This window comes from Biomphalaria glabrata, chromosome 18, assembly GCF_947242115.1.
Source record: "Biomphalaria glabrata chromosome 18, xgBioGlab47.1, whole genome shotgun sequence".
Lineage (NCBI taxonomy): Eukaryota > Metazoa > Mollusca > Gastropoda > Planorbidae > Biomphalaria > Biomphalaria glabrata.
Window position 1 is genome coordinate 22,663,104 of NC_074728.1, and position 18,446 is coordinate 22,681,549.

The 18,446-nt window shown below is 34.5% G+C and overlaps 1 protein-coding gene and 1 long non-coding RNA gene across 3 annotated transcripts in view; one reads left to right on the plus strand and one right to left on the minus strand.

The window, feature by feature from the left end:
* Positions 1-1,850: 1,850 nt before the first annotated feature.
* LOC129923931 (uncharacterized) lies at positions 1,851-9,941 on the minus strand. The gene is made up of 2 exons (XR_008775886.1): positions 7,695-9,941; positions 1,851-2,344 (listed from the first exon to the last, which is right to left on the minus strand). It is a non-coding gene; the product is annotated as an uncharacterized LOC129923931 (long non-coding RNA).
* A 2,462-nt stretch (positions 9,942-12,403) lies between these two features.
* The window catches only part of LOC106055530 (uncharacterized), a 50,671-nt gene continuing 44,628 nt past the window's right edge, over positions 12,404-18,446 (plus strand). The window contains exons 1-5 of one of the 2 annotated variants that reach the window (XM_056016605.1): positions 12,404-12,506; positions 14,376-14,473; positions 15,535-15,662; positions 16,695-16,813; positions 17,262-17,420. In XM_056016605.1, coding sequence (XP_055872580.1) covers positions 14,410-14,473; positions 15,535-15,662; positions 16,695-16,813; positions 17,262-17,420 — 470 coding nt within the window. In that variant the 5' untranslated portion in view covers positions 12,404-12,506; positions 14,376-14,409. The remainder of the gene's footprint in view (positions 12,507-14,375; positions 14,474-15,534; positions 15,663-16,694; positions 16,814-17,261; positions 17,421-18,446) is intronic. The other variant, XM_056016606.1, reaches the window with a different exon arrangement.

Sequence of the window (18,446 nt, forward strand, 5' to 3'; positions counted from 1 at the left end):
TTCTGTCCGTCCGTCCCGTTTAGATCTCGTAAACTAGAAAAGATATTGAAAATCCGACATCACAATATTTTAGACCATTCAAAGTTCTGATGCAACGGCTACTTTTTTTTTTCCTGAAAGCGAAAAATCTAATTTTTAAAATCAGTTATGCAAGCAGTTTTTTAAAGAGAAAAAGCTAATTAGTATGCATTTTAAGTTAGACCTAATTTAGAACGAATAGTAATCTTATAATCTCCATTTTCTTGAATAACTTTTATGCATTACACAATTTTGAGAATTCGAATATAAGATTAAGCATTTTCAAAACAAATACATTATGTAAAGACCAGGAGAGGCTTGGTAAAGCTTACGAACCGAGGGTCCCGGGTTCGAAGACTGGGATTTTAAAATTCGGAATCCTTGGGCGCCTCTGAGTCTACCCAGCTCTAATGGGTACCTGACATTATTTGGGGAAAAGTAAAGACGGTTGGTCGTTGTGCTGGCTACATGACACCCTTGTTAACCGTAGGCCACAAAAACAGATGAACTTTACATCATCTGCCCTATAGACCACAAGGTCTGAAGCGGGAACTAATTAGGCCAGGTTCACATATAACTTTGCATTCACTTGCACCTATCCTTTGATCTGCAGCATCATTGGGGCACTACACAAGATCTGTCAACCTTCCTTCTCCATCCTTATCTCTCATTTGTCTTTGATATAATTTCATTTGGATGTTCTTTCTGAAAATATTGAAGCCTGCCTGGGTGGACCACTTCGGGGGCCGATTTTAAGTTTGTGTTTCCACACAAACTGTCTTTGTAACCTTGTTTAAATATTGTATAGTGTAAAAAATGTTTGTAAAATGTTTTACATGTTTCGGATGTTCCTTCAGAGTTGAAGATAATTACTTCCTAGTCCAAACCTCCCGCAGGACGACGGGGGATGGGAGCGGGCAGGGTTTGAACCCAGGACCATCGATAAATCTGAACGACAGTCCAGCGCGCAAACCGCACGACCAGGCAGCCATAGTGAGATTAATTACCGTCCAAAAATTGAAATTCGTGACTAATAATCTGTGAATATCATAAAAATCAACTTTATCCAAGTACTTTTGATGCATTCAGTGATACACATAGGTCTACAGGTACAAACGCGCCAAGATCTCTTTGATGACAAGGAATATTGCAACATATTTTATCTTCTTATAAATCACAGACAAAACAGAAAATAATTTCAAATTCTACATATCTGTATGTGTTCATCTAATCTGAATCTTTATCAGAGACACTTAACTTTGCTAAGTCATTGGTTTTCCTGGCTAATCAGGCAACCCGCTCCTTGCTCTAAGCTACGTTCAATTTGACCTAGCATAAAGAATAAGAAATGTGCCTTTATTTTTGTTTCTTTCAACATCAACTTGTGATAAGACACAATAAACAAAGAAGACTTTAGTAATGATATAACGATTAACAAAATCTAACTCACGACGATAACATCTTTTCAGTCTCACGTTCTGGAGTCGTCTCTCCTAACTAAGATCAATGACGACAATGCCACCTATCTTGCATCACTCACAACCAAGCCACGTCTCACCGTCACCATAGAAACACACAAAAACTCCATAACAATACCACTGCGCATTTCTTTTCAGGATTGGTTATTAGAACTCTCTACCAAGAAAAACAGGTCGAAGTAGAGGAACATGTATTTTGTGATGTTGCTAGTTCAGGCTGTCTTGAAGTCAACCAATTACTCTGCAATCGTTTGGGTGTAATTGTCCGGGTGTATTACGTGCAGTTGAACTACAACACAAACAAGAACTGGCACATCTATTTTAACTAGTGAAGAGATGTAGTCGACTCTGATGAACTATTCAACATGTATTTATTATGATAAAAGGGCCACAGTAGAAGTCTCTGTCACTAAACACGTCGTTACCCTGGAATGTTCTATCGCTAACTGATTTTCCGGTCTCTAACCCAACATATCCCAAACGTCACTAGTCCCGTTCAATATGCGTCTACTATGGTGCGTCGCTAAATAACTAAAATAACTAACCTATATAAATAAGGTGTCTAACAGATTCCTCCCCCCCTTGAAAAAAAAATATGTCAATATTTTTCCACTACTGTCAAGTCTTACAAGGGCATTTTCAATTTAAGGGGAAGACCACAAACATAAAATCTTGATCTCTTCATCTTGACATCTTCATCTTGACAGTTCCTCATATTCATGTCAATGTTCATAACAGTTCATAACATTCCAGAATCATCTTCATTGGTACATAGTTCATCATGGAGGAAAATGTGGCATCTTATGGGCACGTCCTATACATCTCAAATGTTCTTCACTGGCAGTAATCTGATAAAATACAATATTTCAAAAAAACAATTATAAACTTTATTTACACATTCAATAAATTTTTTCTTACCACCCTTTTATACGCTTTTGTCCATTTTTCTTTTATACTCACCCTTTTCCATAGAACTAACTTTCGTCAATGATATATGAAATGATTCACACAAAAAAAAATATCCATACTTACTTTTAAATGCTTAACATCAACTTTACTTATCTCCCTTTTCATAACATATAAATGGTGTCAATATATTAATATATATTACATAATCAATATAATCATAGTTTATTTACAAAACTGTTTCACTTCAATGTCATTCTAGACAATAAATCAGCTACAATATTCACAGCTCCACTAATAGCTTTCACTTCAAATTTATACTCCTGTAGTGCTAAGAACCATCTATAAACACGACTGTTTTTCATGCTCTTTTGTTGTATATACTGAATAGGTTTATGATCAGTTAATAATATGAATTTCCTTCCTATTAAATAGCTCTCTAGCTTAGTAATTACCCATATTACAGCTAAGGCTTCTCTTTCAATGACACTATATTTTTTCTCTGCCTCTGACAATTTTCTACTTACATATAATATAGGATGTAAGTTATCATAGTTCTGCATTAAACAACCACCAATAGCATTACCAGATGCATCAGTTGTGACATAAAATATTTTGTCTTTATCAGGTAGTCTTAATATTAGTTCATGACTAAAAACATCTTTAATTCTGTCAATAGCTTTCACACATTCCTCATTACAGACTACTTTTTGAGGTTTTCCTTTTTTAAGTAAGTCATTTAATGGATTCACTATTTCTGCTAAGTTCTTTATAAACTTTCTGTAATAATTTACTATTCCCAATATGCTTTTAATTTGTCTTTTTGTTGTAGGTATTTCAATATTAAGTACTTTCTTTATGTTATCTTCAATAGGGCTAATCATGTTGTTATTTACTTTATGTCCTAAGAAAATTATTTCCTCCAATCCTATTTCTACTTTTTCTGCTTGAATTGTAAGTCCACTTTCTTTTATTATTTTGAATACTTCTTTTACATCTACCAAATGTTCCTCCCAACTATTATTAAAAATACATATGTCATCCAAATAGCAAATAACATTTTCTTTGTTTCCAATTATCATGTTCATCATTCTATTAAATGTGGCAGGTGCATTTACTAATCCAAAACTCATATAATTCCATTGAAAAATACCATATGGTGTCACAAATGCTGTGTAAGGTTTAGCATTTTCTGTTAAAGGTATTTGCCAATAACCTTTAGTTAAATCTAATTTAGTAAAAAATTTTGCTCCATTTAATTTATGTAAAATATCCTCTATATTTGGCATTGGATATGGGTCAAATTCTGTGATGTTGTTAAGTTTCCTATAATCAATACATAACCTTATATCTCCATTCTTCTTTTTGGCTATCACAATTGGTGAAGCATAAGGAGATGTTGATGGCTCAATTATACCTGATTCTAGTAAATTGTCTATTTCTTTCTTTACTTTGTCTTGTAAATGTAGCGGTATTCTATATGGCTTAAGCTTGATAGGTTTTGAGTCTGTTACTTTAATGTCATGTTTAATAATATTAGTTTTTCCTGGTATGCTGGAAAAAATTTCTTTGTATTCATGTATTATTTTAGTTATATCTTTTGACTTTTCCTTAGTTAAATTATTAAGATTAATCTTTTGCCAAGTTTGATTCTCTTTTGTTTCTATTACAGGTATTTCCTTAATATCATTTTCATTGTGATTTTCATTTGTTATTATCATCAAACATTCTTCTCTTTCTGAAAATGTATTTTCTATTTCCTCCTGAATGTTTTGTATCAACTCATCTTCTCTATCATGATACAGTTTCAAATTATTTATGTGATATGTTTTAACTTTCCCATTTATTTCAATTTGATAATTCACATCACTAATTTGCTTTATCACCTTAAATGGACCTTTCCATTGTTTACCAATTTTATTTTTCAGGTCATTTATCAATATTAATACATTGTTTCCTACTTCTAGTGTTTTCAATTGTCTTTTCTTATTTAGATTCTCATGAGCACTTTGTTTGTACTTCTTATTGTTGTTATATGTTTGAGTCCATATTTCTTTCAATTCTGTTGTGATTGTTGTTTCACTGTCATTATTTAATTTATTCTCATTGCTTATTAGATTTTCTTTAAAAACATCTAATTCATCTCTGGGTTTTCTTCCATGTATTATTTCATATGGTGAAAATTGTGTTGCTTCATGGATGTTGTTTCTATGAGCAAATAGTACATAGTTAATGTAATGATCCCACTTGTTCTGATTATTCTGAATTATCTTTGTTAGTGATCTTTTTAATGATCCACCATATCGTTCACATAAACCGTTACTCTCCGGGTGGTAAACCGAAGAGTATATGTGTTGTATATTGTATTGTTTAGTCCATTTCTTAAATTGTTCTGACTTAAACTGAGATCCCTGATCACTCAATATAATTTTAGGTATACCATGTCTTGTAATTACTTTTTGAGTTATGGCATTAATGATATTCTCTGCACTTGTATTTGATAATGGGATTGCCTCTGGGTATCTACTAAACATGTCTATTACTGTTAGAATGTATTTGTTATTATTTTCAGTTTGAATTAAAGGACCTATTAAATCAATAGATACTTTCTGAAATGGTGCTGTAGGTTCATCCATTTCTTGAATAGGTGCTTTATTCACTAGACTTTTGTTAGATCTCTTTTGACATATGTCACATGAGTTTATGTATTTGTTGATTGTTGCTTTCATTTTGGGCCAAAATACTTGTTTTGACAAATTCCTATAACATTTCTTTACTCCCCTATGTGCTGCTAAATTATTATCATGTGTCATGATTAAAACATCTTTCCAATATTTCTGTGGTAAGACAAGTTGTTTTATTTTCTTGTTATCATTACTTGTTTGTCTAAACAATATTTTATTCTCTATACAAAATTTCTCCATTGGATTATTATTGTTTTTATCTGATATTCTTGAATAAATTTTCCCAATAATATTGTCATTCATTTGTTCTAATGCAAATGTGGGTGTTGTTTCTTTTTCACTTTGAGATATTTGTGTTTCAAGACTATTTTGTGTTTCATTTTCTATCTCTTTTTCCTTAACATCTGTATTTTCTATTTGTATTACATTACTGGTTTGTTTTTCTTTATCATTACTAATTACATTTATTGTATTTTCCTGTTTCTCATCTTTTTTATCCATTGATCTTGTTATTATCATACTTGTTATATTTTGTGTTTCTATGTTTTCATGATTTTGTCTTATGTTTTTGTATTTGTTTTGCCAGTCTTCTAATTCTTTTCTTGAACATTCTTTAACTCCTTTTATGTTTCCTACTAACATATCATATCTCATTTCTGGTATTGCAATGCCATCACAATAACCAGTGAAAAATGGGGTTTCAATGTATACCCTTATAGCTTTAAATTCCCTTACGGTGCCATCTGCTAATTCTACTTTCCTAGTAAACCCTTTATACCAATGAGGTTTGACAAATTTAGTTTTTACTGCCAAAGTGTTACAACCTGAATCCCTGATTAATTCCACCGGAATTCTATCTACAAACCCTGGGTACACTGCAAAATTGTTCCTATTTCCTTCCATGAAATATATCCTATCTGTACCTTTGTTTTTGTATTCCCTACTGTAACTTCTATTTCTATAATTTCCCCTGTCATTCCTATCTCTACTCCTATATCTACTGTTATTTTGTTCATTGTGTCTATTTCTACTTCCAGACCTACTATTCCCTCTTCTACAGTTAGCTGCTATATGACCTTTTCCTTGACATTTAAAACAAGTTATTTCACTATATTTTCTATTTCCACTATTTGATCTGTTTCTATTTCTACTTCTATCAACATTTTCTTTGGTGTATCCTATTAAATCTACTTTGCTCTTATCCCTATCAGAAAATGGTTTATTTGGATAGGCATTTTTGTATACTCTCATTATTTCTGTTATTTCATCTATAGTTTTTGGGTTTCTTTCTTTAATAAAAGATTGTAACTGAGGATCACATTTATTTACAAAGTTGTCCACTAGAATAAAATTTTTTAATCCCTCATAAGAGTTATTCACTTTTTCTAATTTTACCCACTTATTGAAGAAATCCTTTTCCATATTAATGGTAGTTTGGGGTTCTATTCCTAATGATGGTATATTGTCAAAATATTTTTTTCTAAAAGTTGTAGCATTATGACCATATGCATTCAATAATTCTCTTTTTAAAACCTGATAGCTATCATCAATATGATGGTCATGATTTTGACATATTGTTAGAGCTTGACCATGAACAAAGTCTATCAGTATTTCAGACCATTCTTCTTCAGGCATATTAAATGTAGACATTTTTGCCTCATATCTTTTCAGAAAATCACCAATGTCATCCTTCTGTTCATCAAAACTTTGTATCTTTCTCTTTAGCCATGTCTGCGAATTAGGGTTGTCTCTTTGAGTGGTATAATTATTTGAGTTATTTGTGTTATTTCCTTGTTCAGTTTGAGCTCTGGCTTGTGCTGCATCCAGTCTCATCTTCTCCATTTTAGCTTCATGCTCTCTAGTTTTTTCTCTCTCTTTGTCTTGCCTATTTTGGTCCTCTTTTTGCTTCTCATATTCTTCCTTTCTGATCCTTTCTTGCCTCTCTATCTCTTGTCTTTGACGTTCTTCTTGTCTTTCCATCTCTTCTTTTTCCCTTCTTATTTTATCTTGCCGTTCCATTTCTTCCCTCACAACTTGCTGTACATAAGCTGCTAAGTCCTTTCCTTTTAACTCCATGGCCTTTCCATCCTGCATAGCTGTTTCCTTAACCTCCTTAAGGTCCACATATGATGATGTAGCCATTGTGTTTTATATTTTATATATATTTTTACTTAGCCTATATTGGTTATGGCTATACTTTAAAAGTTTTTACACACTTTTATACCAGTTTTAAGTGTTATGTCTCTATCTATAGATTTAGTAAATGTGTAAATCTAGTCTGAGTTATTATGGTTATATTCAAATCTGTATATTAGGTCCAGTATTACACACAAATTTAAATCTAGTATATTATAGTATGTATAATAATACTATTTAGATCTATAGTTATCAAGAGCACTATGACTTTTAGATCTAGTATGAATAACTATGATCAATTTTAAAATCTGGTATGACTGAAGTCACAGTGAAGTGTCTTAGAGTAAATTCAAGGACTGTCTAGAGTCTAGATCTAGAGTAGATTATGGTTCTATTTAACCATACGAAACAAATATGTGTATACAGTGTCAAATATATCTTCAACAAGATATATATATCTAGAATGTACTACCTTCATTCATCTTCAACTTAATAATATTTCAAAGTAGAGTCTAGATAATTAAATTGTACCAAAGAGATGTACAACAATTTGCAGATCTAAATTTAGCCAGACGACAGTGTTTGACTACATAGCCAGTTTCGGCATTATTCTCATGGCAAAATCATATTTGATTTTAACCGCTCAAACTAAAATTATTTTAGTCTGATTCACAGTAAAAGAATCCTACCCGCACTTTCTATCATTAAGTGAAAAAAAAATACAGATCTAATTAAATTAATAAAAATAAATAATTTAAAATAATATAAACAAATGAAATAATTAAATGAGACTATCACTATGGGTTGGGATGTGACAATATGGCACACAATGATAACGTCACGAAGTAACCAGGCAACAACGGATATGACGTTTGCACAAACAAAACAAATTACAACCCTAAACGTATAATATAGCTTTTCATCTAAATTACGTCTTCTACCCCGACGGGTTTTAAGGCGCACCACCTGATTTTACTCAGGCTAACGTACCAAATTTAGACAAAATCTATTTCTAAGGGCAATCTAAACATATACTAATAAGAAAAATGGCACTTAGCTTTTGATAAGAAAGATCCCTTTGTTCGGACTCCCGAATATGTTAGATCACAACAAATTCCACTGCCTCTCTTCCAGTTCTGACTCTGTTCTCCGGTGCTACCAGTATCCCACGTAATGCCACAGATGTCCTGATATGCCACAGCAAAATGTTCCAGTTTCTTCGACGACTGTTGATGACCGTATGTGTAGTTCCGACGACCTTGTGTACACAGTTACTGACGAATAGGTTAACGGTTCTTCTGGCGATGACTTGACTTGTGTAGACGACTACTGACAAATAACAGTCTCTTGACGACAACTTGATCTGGACGACTGACGAATAACGAATTTCTTGACGATGACTTGATCTGGGCTGACGAATAACGGCTTTCTTGACGATGACTTGATCTGGGCTGACGAATAACGGTTCTCTAAAATAGTTCACTGCTTCTGCTGCTACTCTGGTAGTACGACGAAGTTTGCTGTTGTACTCTGCTTCACTAGACCAAACTGTCCAATGTAGACTAGGTGAGACCAAGGTCACCTCCGACGACGTTCCGTTATACGACTAACGGTTTTCAACGAGATTAAGTGGATGTAGCTGTTTCCACAACTGCAATATCAACAAGTCTAGATATGGTCTAGACCGACGAATACTAGATATATCAATGTTCAGTACTGATAAAGATTACTTCACTAACCTTCCAAAGGTTAAACACAGTGACCGTTATAAACGTGGCAAGCAACCGGTTCAATGAGCAAACTGCTCCACAAGAATCTCTCCAAGGGTAAGACGACAGAGCGATTTCGATTTAGTTAGCTACCAAACTTGTAGTACTCACAATACTTCTGACAGCGGGTAAACTGTCCTTCTCGAAACTGACGAGGTAAAACTTGATACTCAATGTGGCTCCTATGACGAAGAAAAAATATGTCCAACAGGTTCACTAACGATCTCTCACCCGTTATGAATGAACGGTTTCTCTGGCTGTAGGTCGATTCAGCATATGAAGATCAGGCGTTGCGATGATTACGGTCCTGACGAAGGTCACCCTGAGTTAACGGCTCGTTGAACGTGCGATCAAACAGGCGATGACTGTATGTAGATCTAGAACAAAGTCACTCTGCGATACTGCTGTGTTCAGCCGTACTCCGATGAAATCTTATATCTTCGAGTGCACGACCCTCACCTGAGTAAACGTTCTGCTTCGAAGTCCGGTTCGATGTTCAGCTTCATCAGGGGTCCGGCTTCGAGGTTCGGTTCGATGTTCGGCTTCAACAGGGGTCCGGCTTCGAGGTTCGGGGTCGCCACTGTGATGTTGCTAGTTCAGGCTGTCTTGAAGTCAACCAATTACTCTGCAATCGTTTGGGTGTAATTGTCCGGGTGTATTACGTGCAGTTGAACTACAACACAAACAAGAACTGGCACATCTATTTTAACTAGTGAAGAGATGTAGTCGACTCTGATGAACTATTCAACATGTATTTATTATGATAAAAGGGCCACAGTAGAAGTCTCTGTCACTAAACACGTCGTTACCCTGGAATGTTCTATCGCTAACTGATTTTCCGGTCTCTAACCCAACATATCCCAAACGTCACTAGTCCCGTTCAATATGCGTCTACTATGGTGCGTCGCTAAATAACTAAAATAACTAACCTATATAAATAAGGTGTCTAACAATTTGTAGTCGATTTCAGTAGTGAAAATGCACGTCCCAAGAGCTAAATAATGATAATGTTGCATTACTTGTCCAAATGTATGTATCTTAAAAGAATATGCTGAACTTTTCCTAGAGATTTTTGCCACTTCATTATTAAACCATGAGATACCTACCATCTGTGTGGAAGTCGTCCATAATTGTACCTTTGCCAAAGGTTTTCAAACCAAAGGAAATGAATGACTTTAGACCTGTTTCACTTACTTCCATTGTGCCTAAATGTTTAGAAAAACTGGTTGAAATGTCTCTTCTGAATGATCTTTGTAATAAGTTGCACCTTTTACAATTTGCTTACCAAAAAGGTAAAGGTGTAGACCAGTGATGCCCAACCTAATTCGACCTGCGGGCCGTTTTTATTTCCAGCACTCGTGTCGCGGGCTATATGAACGAAAAGTTACAGAAACGAAATCTGCTATTCACTGCACTTTATTAATGGAGTTCAGCTACTGGTAGAAAATGGTAACTATAATTTTGCTTTTGTATTTGTATTGGAAAGGGGGAGGGGGGTTAACCACAAAGTCCCTTTTGACTACGCTCATGGATTGGATGACTGTAGCTTGCTTATTTATTTATTTATTTTTGTTTCATTGGCGAAGAGAGTTTTAGCCTTAAAATCTCATGGAGGGGGGATTTAAGCTCAATCCCCTCCTTGGCTGAACTAGGGCAGTAAGTAAAGTTTCCCTTGCAGACAATGATGCCAGAGGCAACTGATCGTTTTAATATCTTGCTTCGTCCTAGTAGGCCCACATTCTCAAAAACGCAAATTGTAGGCCTATATAAATATACCATGACCAATTATTCAAAATATAAATCTTCTTTCATTAAATATCGGATGTGACATCATCATCATTGGCCTCCTTCAGTCGTAGAACGACTATGGTTCATCTCAGAGCACACTTCCTCATGTGGCTGTGGAGCCCTATTTTGGAGAGACACTCCCGTCCACAGATAGCGCAGGTTAAGGTGGCTTTTGCTTCGGTGGTAGAGGAGCTGGCTGTTTTTCGGATTGTGCGTTTTTCTTCCTGGGCTGAGACCCATGTACTTTCACTGTCCATAGCTTTCTTGGTCACTGTCTCTCTCCACCTGTTGCGGTCTAGAGCTATGTCTTCCCAATTGTCAGTATTGATGTTCACTGATTTGAGGTCACGTTTTATTACATCTATGTAACGGAGGTGAGGGCGACCAGTTTTTCTTGTGCCAGTCGCGAGTTGACCATAGAGGATGACTTTCGGGATGCGCTTGTCCTCCATCCGGCGAACATGTCCAAGCCAGCGCAAACGGCGTTGTCTGAGGGCTGTAAAGATGCTGGGAATACCTGATCGCGCAAGGATCTCAGTATTGCACACTTTTTCTTTCCATGTGACATTCAAGATCCTACGGAGACATCTCAAATGGAATGAGTTCAGTTTTCTCTCTTGCTTTGCGCAGGTGGTCCATGATTCACTGCCATACAGCAGTGTACTCGGATGTGACAGCGTTATATATAGAACCAGATAATTATCATAAGGATTTCCGTCATTTAAGACTTCATACTAAGCTATAAGTTTGCCATTAATTATAATAGCACAAACAAATATTATTTACTTTAGGTCAAGATTTGTTTTTTTTATAACATGCAATAATTGTATATAATTTTTAGATCTATGTTATTTAAATAAACAAAAAATAGAGCTTGTATTCACTCTTTACAAATCGTAAAAAAGAACTCCATATCTATATTGAGGTGTGACTAAGTTGTGTGGTTTGCAATCCCACGTCTGTGTATGTTAATTTCTATTAACTATAAAGAGCTAATTGTCGCCCCCACCCCCTTTTTTTTTGGGCTGCGATAAATCAATGTTTTCGGCAACATTGTGAATTGAATCATCAAAATAGGGCCTACTGGGAAGGAGGGAAGGAGCAAAAACAAATGGGAGTGTGTTTGTTTGGTGTAATGCACAAATCGTAAAACAAAGATTATATTATTATTATTAGGCTACTTGCCGACCAGTAAAATGATTAGTCCAAACTAAAGACATCAAAGCAGTGTTGAAGTTCAAGCCGCTTAAAGTGCATGAAATAAAGTACGGTCTACGTTTTGCAAATGATTATAAGTAGGCCTACAGTGTATAATGTAATTTTGTTTTATATTGTTGTTGAATTTTAAACAAAATTAATTGTAAAAAAAAAAATTTTTTAAAAATCGTGTTCGGGCATCTGTGTCTTGCTGCTGTAACTTTTTTTGTTGTCTGCATTAAAAAAAAAATCTTTTGTCTCGACTAGACCGGCCTGTTTGGGGCCGGCCCACCAGGCATTTTCCCGTTTACTCATATTGCCAGTCAGCCCCTGGTGACAGCAAGTCTAGATCTGAAAGTCTATATAAGTCTATGTCTAGAACCTTGTCTATTTCTGTCTCGCGTTCTCATTTGTTTTCGTATAAATAACCGGAAGTGAAGTTTTTACATGTAAATCTAATGTTTACAAGTTTATCATGCTCTTCTTCAAATCTTGATTCTTATATTCCAACTCGGATGGAGGGAACAACTGTTAGTGTTAGATCTACTTAGATCTAGATCTTTTATTCTTGTTATCTAGATCTAGACTGTCATGAGTAGTTACAGTCTAGACTAGAAAAAGAGTAGATCTAGAAAAAATCTAGATAGATCTATGTATAATGTTGCGTTTACTGTCAGACTCTTCAAAATAGAAATTAGAATCTACACTAGAAAAATCTAGATAGATCTATTAAATTTAAAAATTAAAAGTATTATTCGCTATACTTTAGTATCTTCTACTACTCTAGATCTAGATTATACTAGTCTTACTAGATATATACTTAATATACTAATTAATATACTATATAGATCTATTTACAATATTATATTATAATGAATATTCATTCAATCATCTGGGTCCTTGGGAGATTTTGCAAATCAAAAAGTAAAAGTTAACTTAGTCGTCTTAGTCAGTTTTACTGAGTAGATCTACTGAGTCCTAGTGACCTTAAGTTCGTAATCTAGACTATGCAATGGCGTCAGTGGCAATGGATTCAATGGATTTTCTAGATTCTAATAGGAAGAGAACAAACTGTAAACATAAATGGCTCAAAATAAACACCAATAATCGTAAACTCAGGTGTACCTCTAGGAACACTACTACTTAGTACTACTACGAATACTGTTTCTAATTTATATAAATGACCTACTAGTCTAAATTGCATTAGTTCATGAACAAAAGGTAGATTATTTGCAGACAATTGCATAATATATAGAACAAAAAAACAACACAAGATTATACTGAAATTTTACAAAAGAATTAGATACAGAAATGAGAATCGAATTGGAGTATGTCTTTCCACCCAGAAAAAAAATTAAGTACTCAGAAAGACACAAAGATAAAGGCACATTCCTCATCCCATATGCTAGGACAAATTTGTACAAATACTCCTTCTTCCCTAGTGCTATTAGAGCATGGAATGGGTTGCCTGAGCTAGCCAGTAAAAACAAGGAACTTGGCAGAATTGAAGTCATTGGTTAATATACATGACTGAATGCATGACGGGTAGGACGTAATCATCTTCTTTTTTGAAGTAATGTCTGTATTATATAAGATAATCATAATAAAATGGTAGTTATTAAGAGTAACAAAAAAAAACTAAAGCAAATAAAACTATTTACTTAATTCACGTTAAACCAGTCACATAGACTAAAAACTCAAAATATCTAGGTGTAATAATAAATGAAACGTTATCATGGAATTCTTATGTTGATGAAATTATTAAAAAATCAATCAAAACATTAGGGTTTATTAAAAGAAATTTTTACAAATCAAATAAAAACATAAAATTAAGATGGTCTTTAACTTTAGTTACGCTGATATTTGAAGATGCATCCTCTGGGATCCCTTAACTCAAGAAATCATGTATAAGGAAAATAGAACAAATACAAAATAAGTAGGTATTCAATCCTTCTGATGTGACATAGAATCCTGATGAGAATCTGACCATTTTGAATCAGTGGGGCCCAGGGTTAAAATTCAAAACCCCTCTTGGATACACCAATGGAATTCAGGAGATTTGCATTACCTTTTTTTGGAGTGGGGCCCAGTGTTATAGCTCAAAACCCCCCCTTAGATACACCAATGGAATTCAGGAGTTTAGCTTTAGTTTTTTTTTTAAATTTATGGCAGGGTTGGGGGGCTATACTGAGAGCAAAAGGGGGTGAACCTATAAATCCTAAAAAAAAACAAAATTTGTCCCTTTTTTTTTTTGGAGGGGGGCGGTTGAATTCTGAAACCTCTCACCCCATGGCTGTGTATCTAGAGAATCTAGATTTAGTTTTAATCTTTATAAATTTTTTACCTAAAATCTACTTCTATTATTTAGTCTATTTAGCACTCTTTTTCTCTATTGACAGGGTGAACCTATTGAATCAGAGATGGGTTAACATAATGTTACAGCTTAGGACTTTCCTGACTGCCTTTGTGATTCTTTGTACCCTGGAAGTGACTTCAGGCATGTTTTGTGAAAGTGTATGTGATGTGATGGATGAGTCTCACCGCTAAATTGTGCATGACACCTTCACTGAAGTGGTGCCCTTCTCTCTTCTGTTAAATGCATTGATAAACAATGCTTTGTCAAAGTCGGTCACCATTGTTTTTTATGTTAAAATTTAGATTAATAAAGCTCTGTCAGCTCTTATTCTAAGATACACACACAGTTAGTTTTATCTTATTTTGTGTGTTCAGTGAGATATAATACTTTACAATCACTAAAGTAACTAGGTAGTGTTTTTTTTTCTTCTCTTTTTTACAAAGCTTATATCAACTCCGTCTGTCTGTCTGATAAAAAGTGTGTACACATTATTTCTCTTGCACCCATTCTCAGATCAAGTTCAAACTTCGCACAATTATTCATTGACATAGACAAGACATGAATCAATTTTTAAAAAAGTAACGAATTAGACAACTTATTACTGGTAATTAATTATTTTGTTTAATAGCAACAAGGGAAACTAATACTTGAGTATTCACAGATGTGGCTAAATTGGTTGGGATTAGTCCCCTTAAATAGTTGCTAACCCTGTTTCTCCGTCACACATTCTCCGATCAAGTTGATACTTTAAACAATTATTTTTTGTACCTAACAAAATATGAACCAATAAACAAAAAAATACTCAATCAGTCAATTAATTATTGGTTATTATATTTTTAAAATTGATACTGAATAAGGGAAATAACTTGTACATCATTGGTATATATAGTTTTAAGGGCAGAGTTCTTCCGCTTTAGATAAGCCTTGTTTTTTTTTAAGGATTTTTAAATATATTTTGCTTGCTTTTCTTCTTCTTTTTCTCTATAGTGTGAAAGAAGAAAAATATTTTCATGGTGATGGTGTTAGTTCTCCAGGTCTCTCCTACATAAAGTAGTAGTGGCTTAACAATGGTGCAGGGTCTCCAGGCTTGGCCTAATTTGTTAAACTCTCATACACAAGAGAACAGATGAAGATATAGTTTTTATAATAAAAGGCAAAAGGTCATATGATTATCTCAACATTTTTTTTTTTCTTGAACACAGGAGTAGGAACTACGTTTGGTAAACACTTTCTGGTAGCTGCGCCTAAAATGAGCAATATCTACAGCAGCAAAAATAAGACACCATCCATTGTATTCTTTCTGTTCACAGTGGAGCCAGTAACATTTGAGGTATTTAGATTAACATTGTGGTTTATCAAATTAAAAAAAAATAATTTTTTCTTTAAAAGTTCTCCTTTTGGACCATACAGTCTTTAAGTTGAGGCAGATGGTGTGACGGTCATCTGTTTCTGTGGCCCGTGGTTAATAAGGGTGTCATGTGGCCAGCACAACAACCAACCGCCTTTACTTTTCCCCAACTAATGTCAAGTATCCATTTCAGCTGAGTGGACTCAAAGGCGCTCTAAAGATCTCAAAATTAAAAATCACAGTCTTCCCTGAGATTTGAATCCGGGACCCTTAGATTCAGAAGCTAATCACTTTACCATTCTGCCACCACCCTCTATTTTTCTAAAAAAAAGCATTTTATAATTAATAAACTAAATATTTTTTTTTTTTTAGTAATGCTTGTGTTGGTTGCCTTTTTTCTTAATCTTAATTTTGATTTTTACATCATAAAATTTACCATCCCTTAGAGTGTTTTCTTTAAACAATGGTAAAACTAACTCTGAAACATAAATAACTCCCCCCCCCCAATTGCACAGATTGTTTTATTCTTAAGTTTGGGATGTTCCCTCCTGCAGAATGACAGGATATATAGGCACAGTTTTGACTCAGCACCCTTAGGATTACTGTTTGAAGACCAGTTGATTCCTAATCAAAGCGCATCTAGAAATACTTACCCTAGTAAGCAGACTTAAATCTGAAAACCTGAAACCTTTCCCAGTATTACGATGTAAAATCAAGTCTTGCTAATGAGGAGCCACTATAATTTGAATGAATGTTTGCACAAATTTTTAGACTCTTTTACACCTTGAACATGAAGAAAAAGTCTGTTAACTTGTAAACTTTTTTATCTATTACATGGAAATATGTTTTGATAAAATGCACAAATTTGATAACAGATTTTATCAAGATTTGTTAGAAATTTACCACTTTTGACTGCAGACTGAAAGTAGATAGTAACTAAAAGTTAATATTAAAAAAAACGTTTGGGCAAATACAATTTCATTATAAATATATATTTTCTTTTCTTTTGCAAAGGTCAGATACAAAATTGAATGGGCGTTGAGTGATTTCACACCAAAAAGTCAAAAAGAGGCATCACTTCAATTAAAGATGCAGACGATCACAAAGTTTGAGTGTAATTCTGACAGCTGCAAGTAAGCCTCTCATGTGGATTGGTTTTCAAGAGACTGCTTGAAAGTGAAACATACAAATAAGTAATAAAGTTTCCCTTTCAGACCCGGCAATCTATGGGGCAAGTAAACATGTAAACATCATCTGTTTCTGTGTCCCACAGTTAACAAGGGTGCTATCTGGCGAGCACAATGACCAACCGCTTTTACTTTTTCCCTAATGTCAGGCACTTATTAGAGCTGGTTGGACTTTTAGGACATCTTCACCAGGATTCTAACCCGGGACACTCAGTTTCTGTTTTGCTTCCTCTTAATGACTATTTCCACGTGAGCACCATGCCAAGGCTGAGAAGCATTGTGCGTGTTTTGGACTTAGCAATTAGTAAGGTTTTAGTGCTATACTTCTGCTGATGTTAAGCAGTCTAATCACCTTTAGGGAAAAAAAACTGACTTCTATAATGTATGCTTTCAGTAACAGGTCTCCTTCAGGGAAGAGGTCCACTTTTAGTTTTAAAGGCCAACAAAACTTTGGCCTGTGCGTTCTGTTCAACGAAAGTCCTCACTCTGGGGCGATGATCACTGCCATCCCAGTGTCAGTCTGGGGCTACGACTACTACGCTGTGACATTAGAGTAAGTTATGACCATTAGAGTAAGTAATGACCATTAGAGTAAGTAATGACCATTAGGGTAAGTAATGACCATTAGAGTAAGTAATGACCATTAGAGAAAGTAATGACCATTAGAGTAAGTAATGACCATTAGAGTAAGTGATGACCATTAGGGTATATGATGACCATTAGAGTAAGTGATGACCATTAGAGTAAGTGATGACCATTAGAGTAAGTAATGACCATTAGAGTAAGTGATGACCATTAGAGTAAGTAATGACCATTAGAGTAAGTAATGACCATTAGAGTAAGTAATGACCATTAGAGTAAGTGATGACCATTAGAGTAAGTGATGACCATTAGAGTAAGTGATGACCATTGGAGTAAGTGATGACCATTAGAGTAAGTAATGACCATTAGGGTAAGTAATGACATAGAATTTCTCTTCATTGTGCTAGATCCCTTTAAAATAGGTTCAAGTATTTGCATCCACCATTAATTTTACAGCCCATGAGCAAATTAGCTTCTTCCTTAAGTCTAAGACAAAAGACTTTGTTCTGAACTTGTTTGCAGCTTACTTTAACTTTTCGCTGTGAACTTTTTGTGACACATCTCCTCTATCTTAAACTAAAGCGTTCATAAAGATAGTGCTATTCTTGTTTAGAAACAAATCTAAAATATAGTAGCCCTCATCCCTGTCTTGGCACTCTTGTTGTACAAATGAAGTCTGCCAAAGTTAGTGTTTACCTGTTTTGTTGGTTTAACTTCTAGTGGAAAGGTTTTGATTGTATATAAATGCCAGAGTGGTTTGCTTGAGATAAAAAAAAATGAAATAGCTATAATTAATTAAGTTGTACATATAAGAAATTAAATCAGAAGGACCACTACAGAAACAAGGCTTTATATACAATTTTCAGGAAGGGTGCTGGGTTTCATGTGACCAAGCATAGTCAGATGTGACCTTATGTCACATTTAGCAGACAAAGTCACTGTCCACCAAGGCCTTTTAAAGTTGCATTATTTTGACCTACTTAAAGCTTGCCATAAA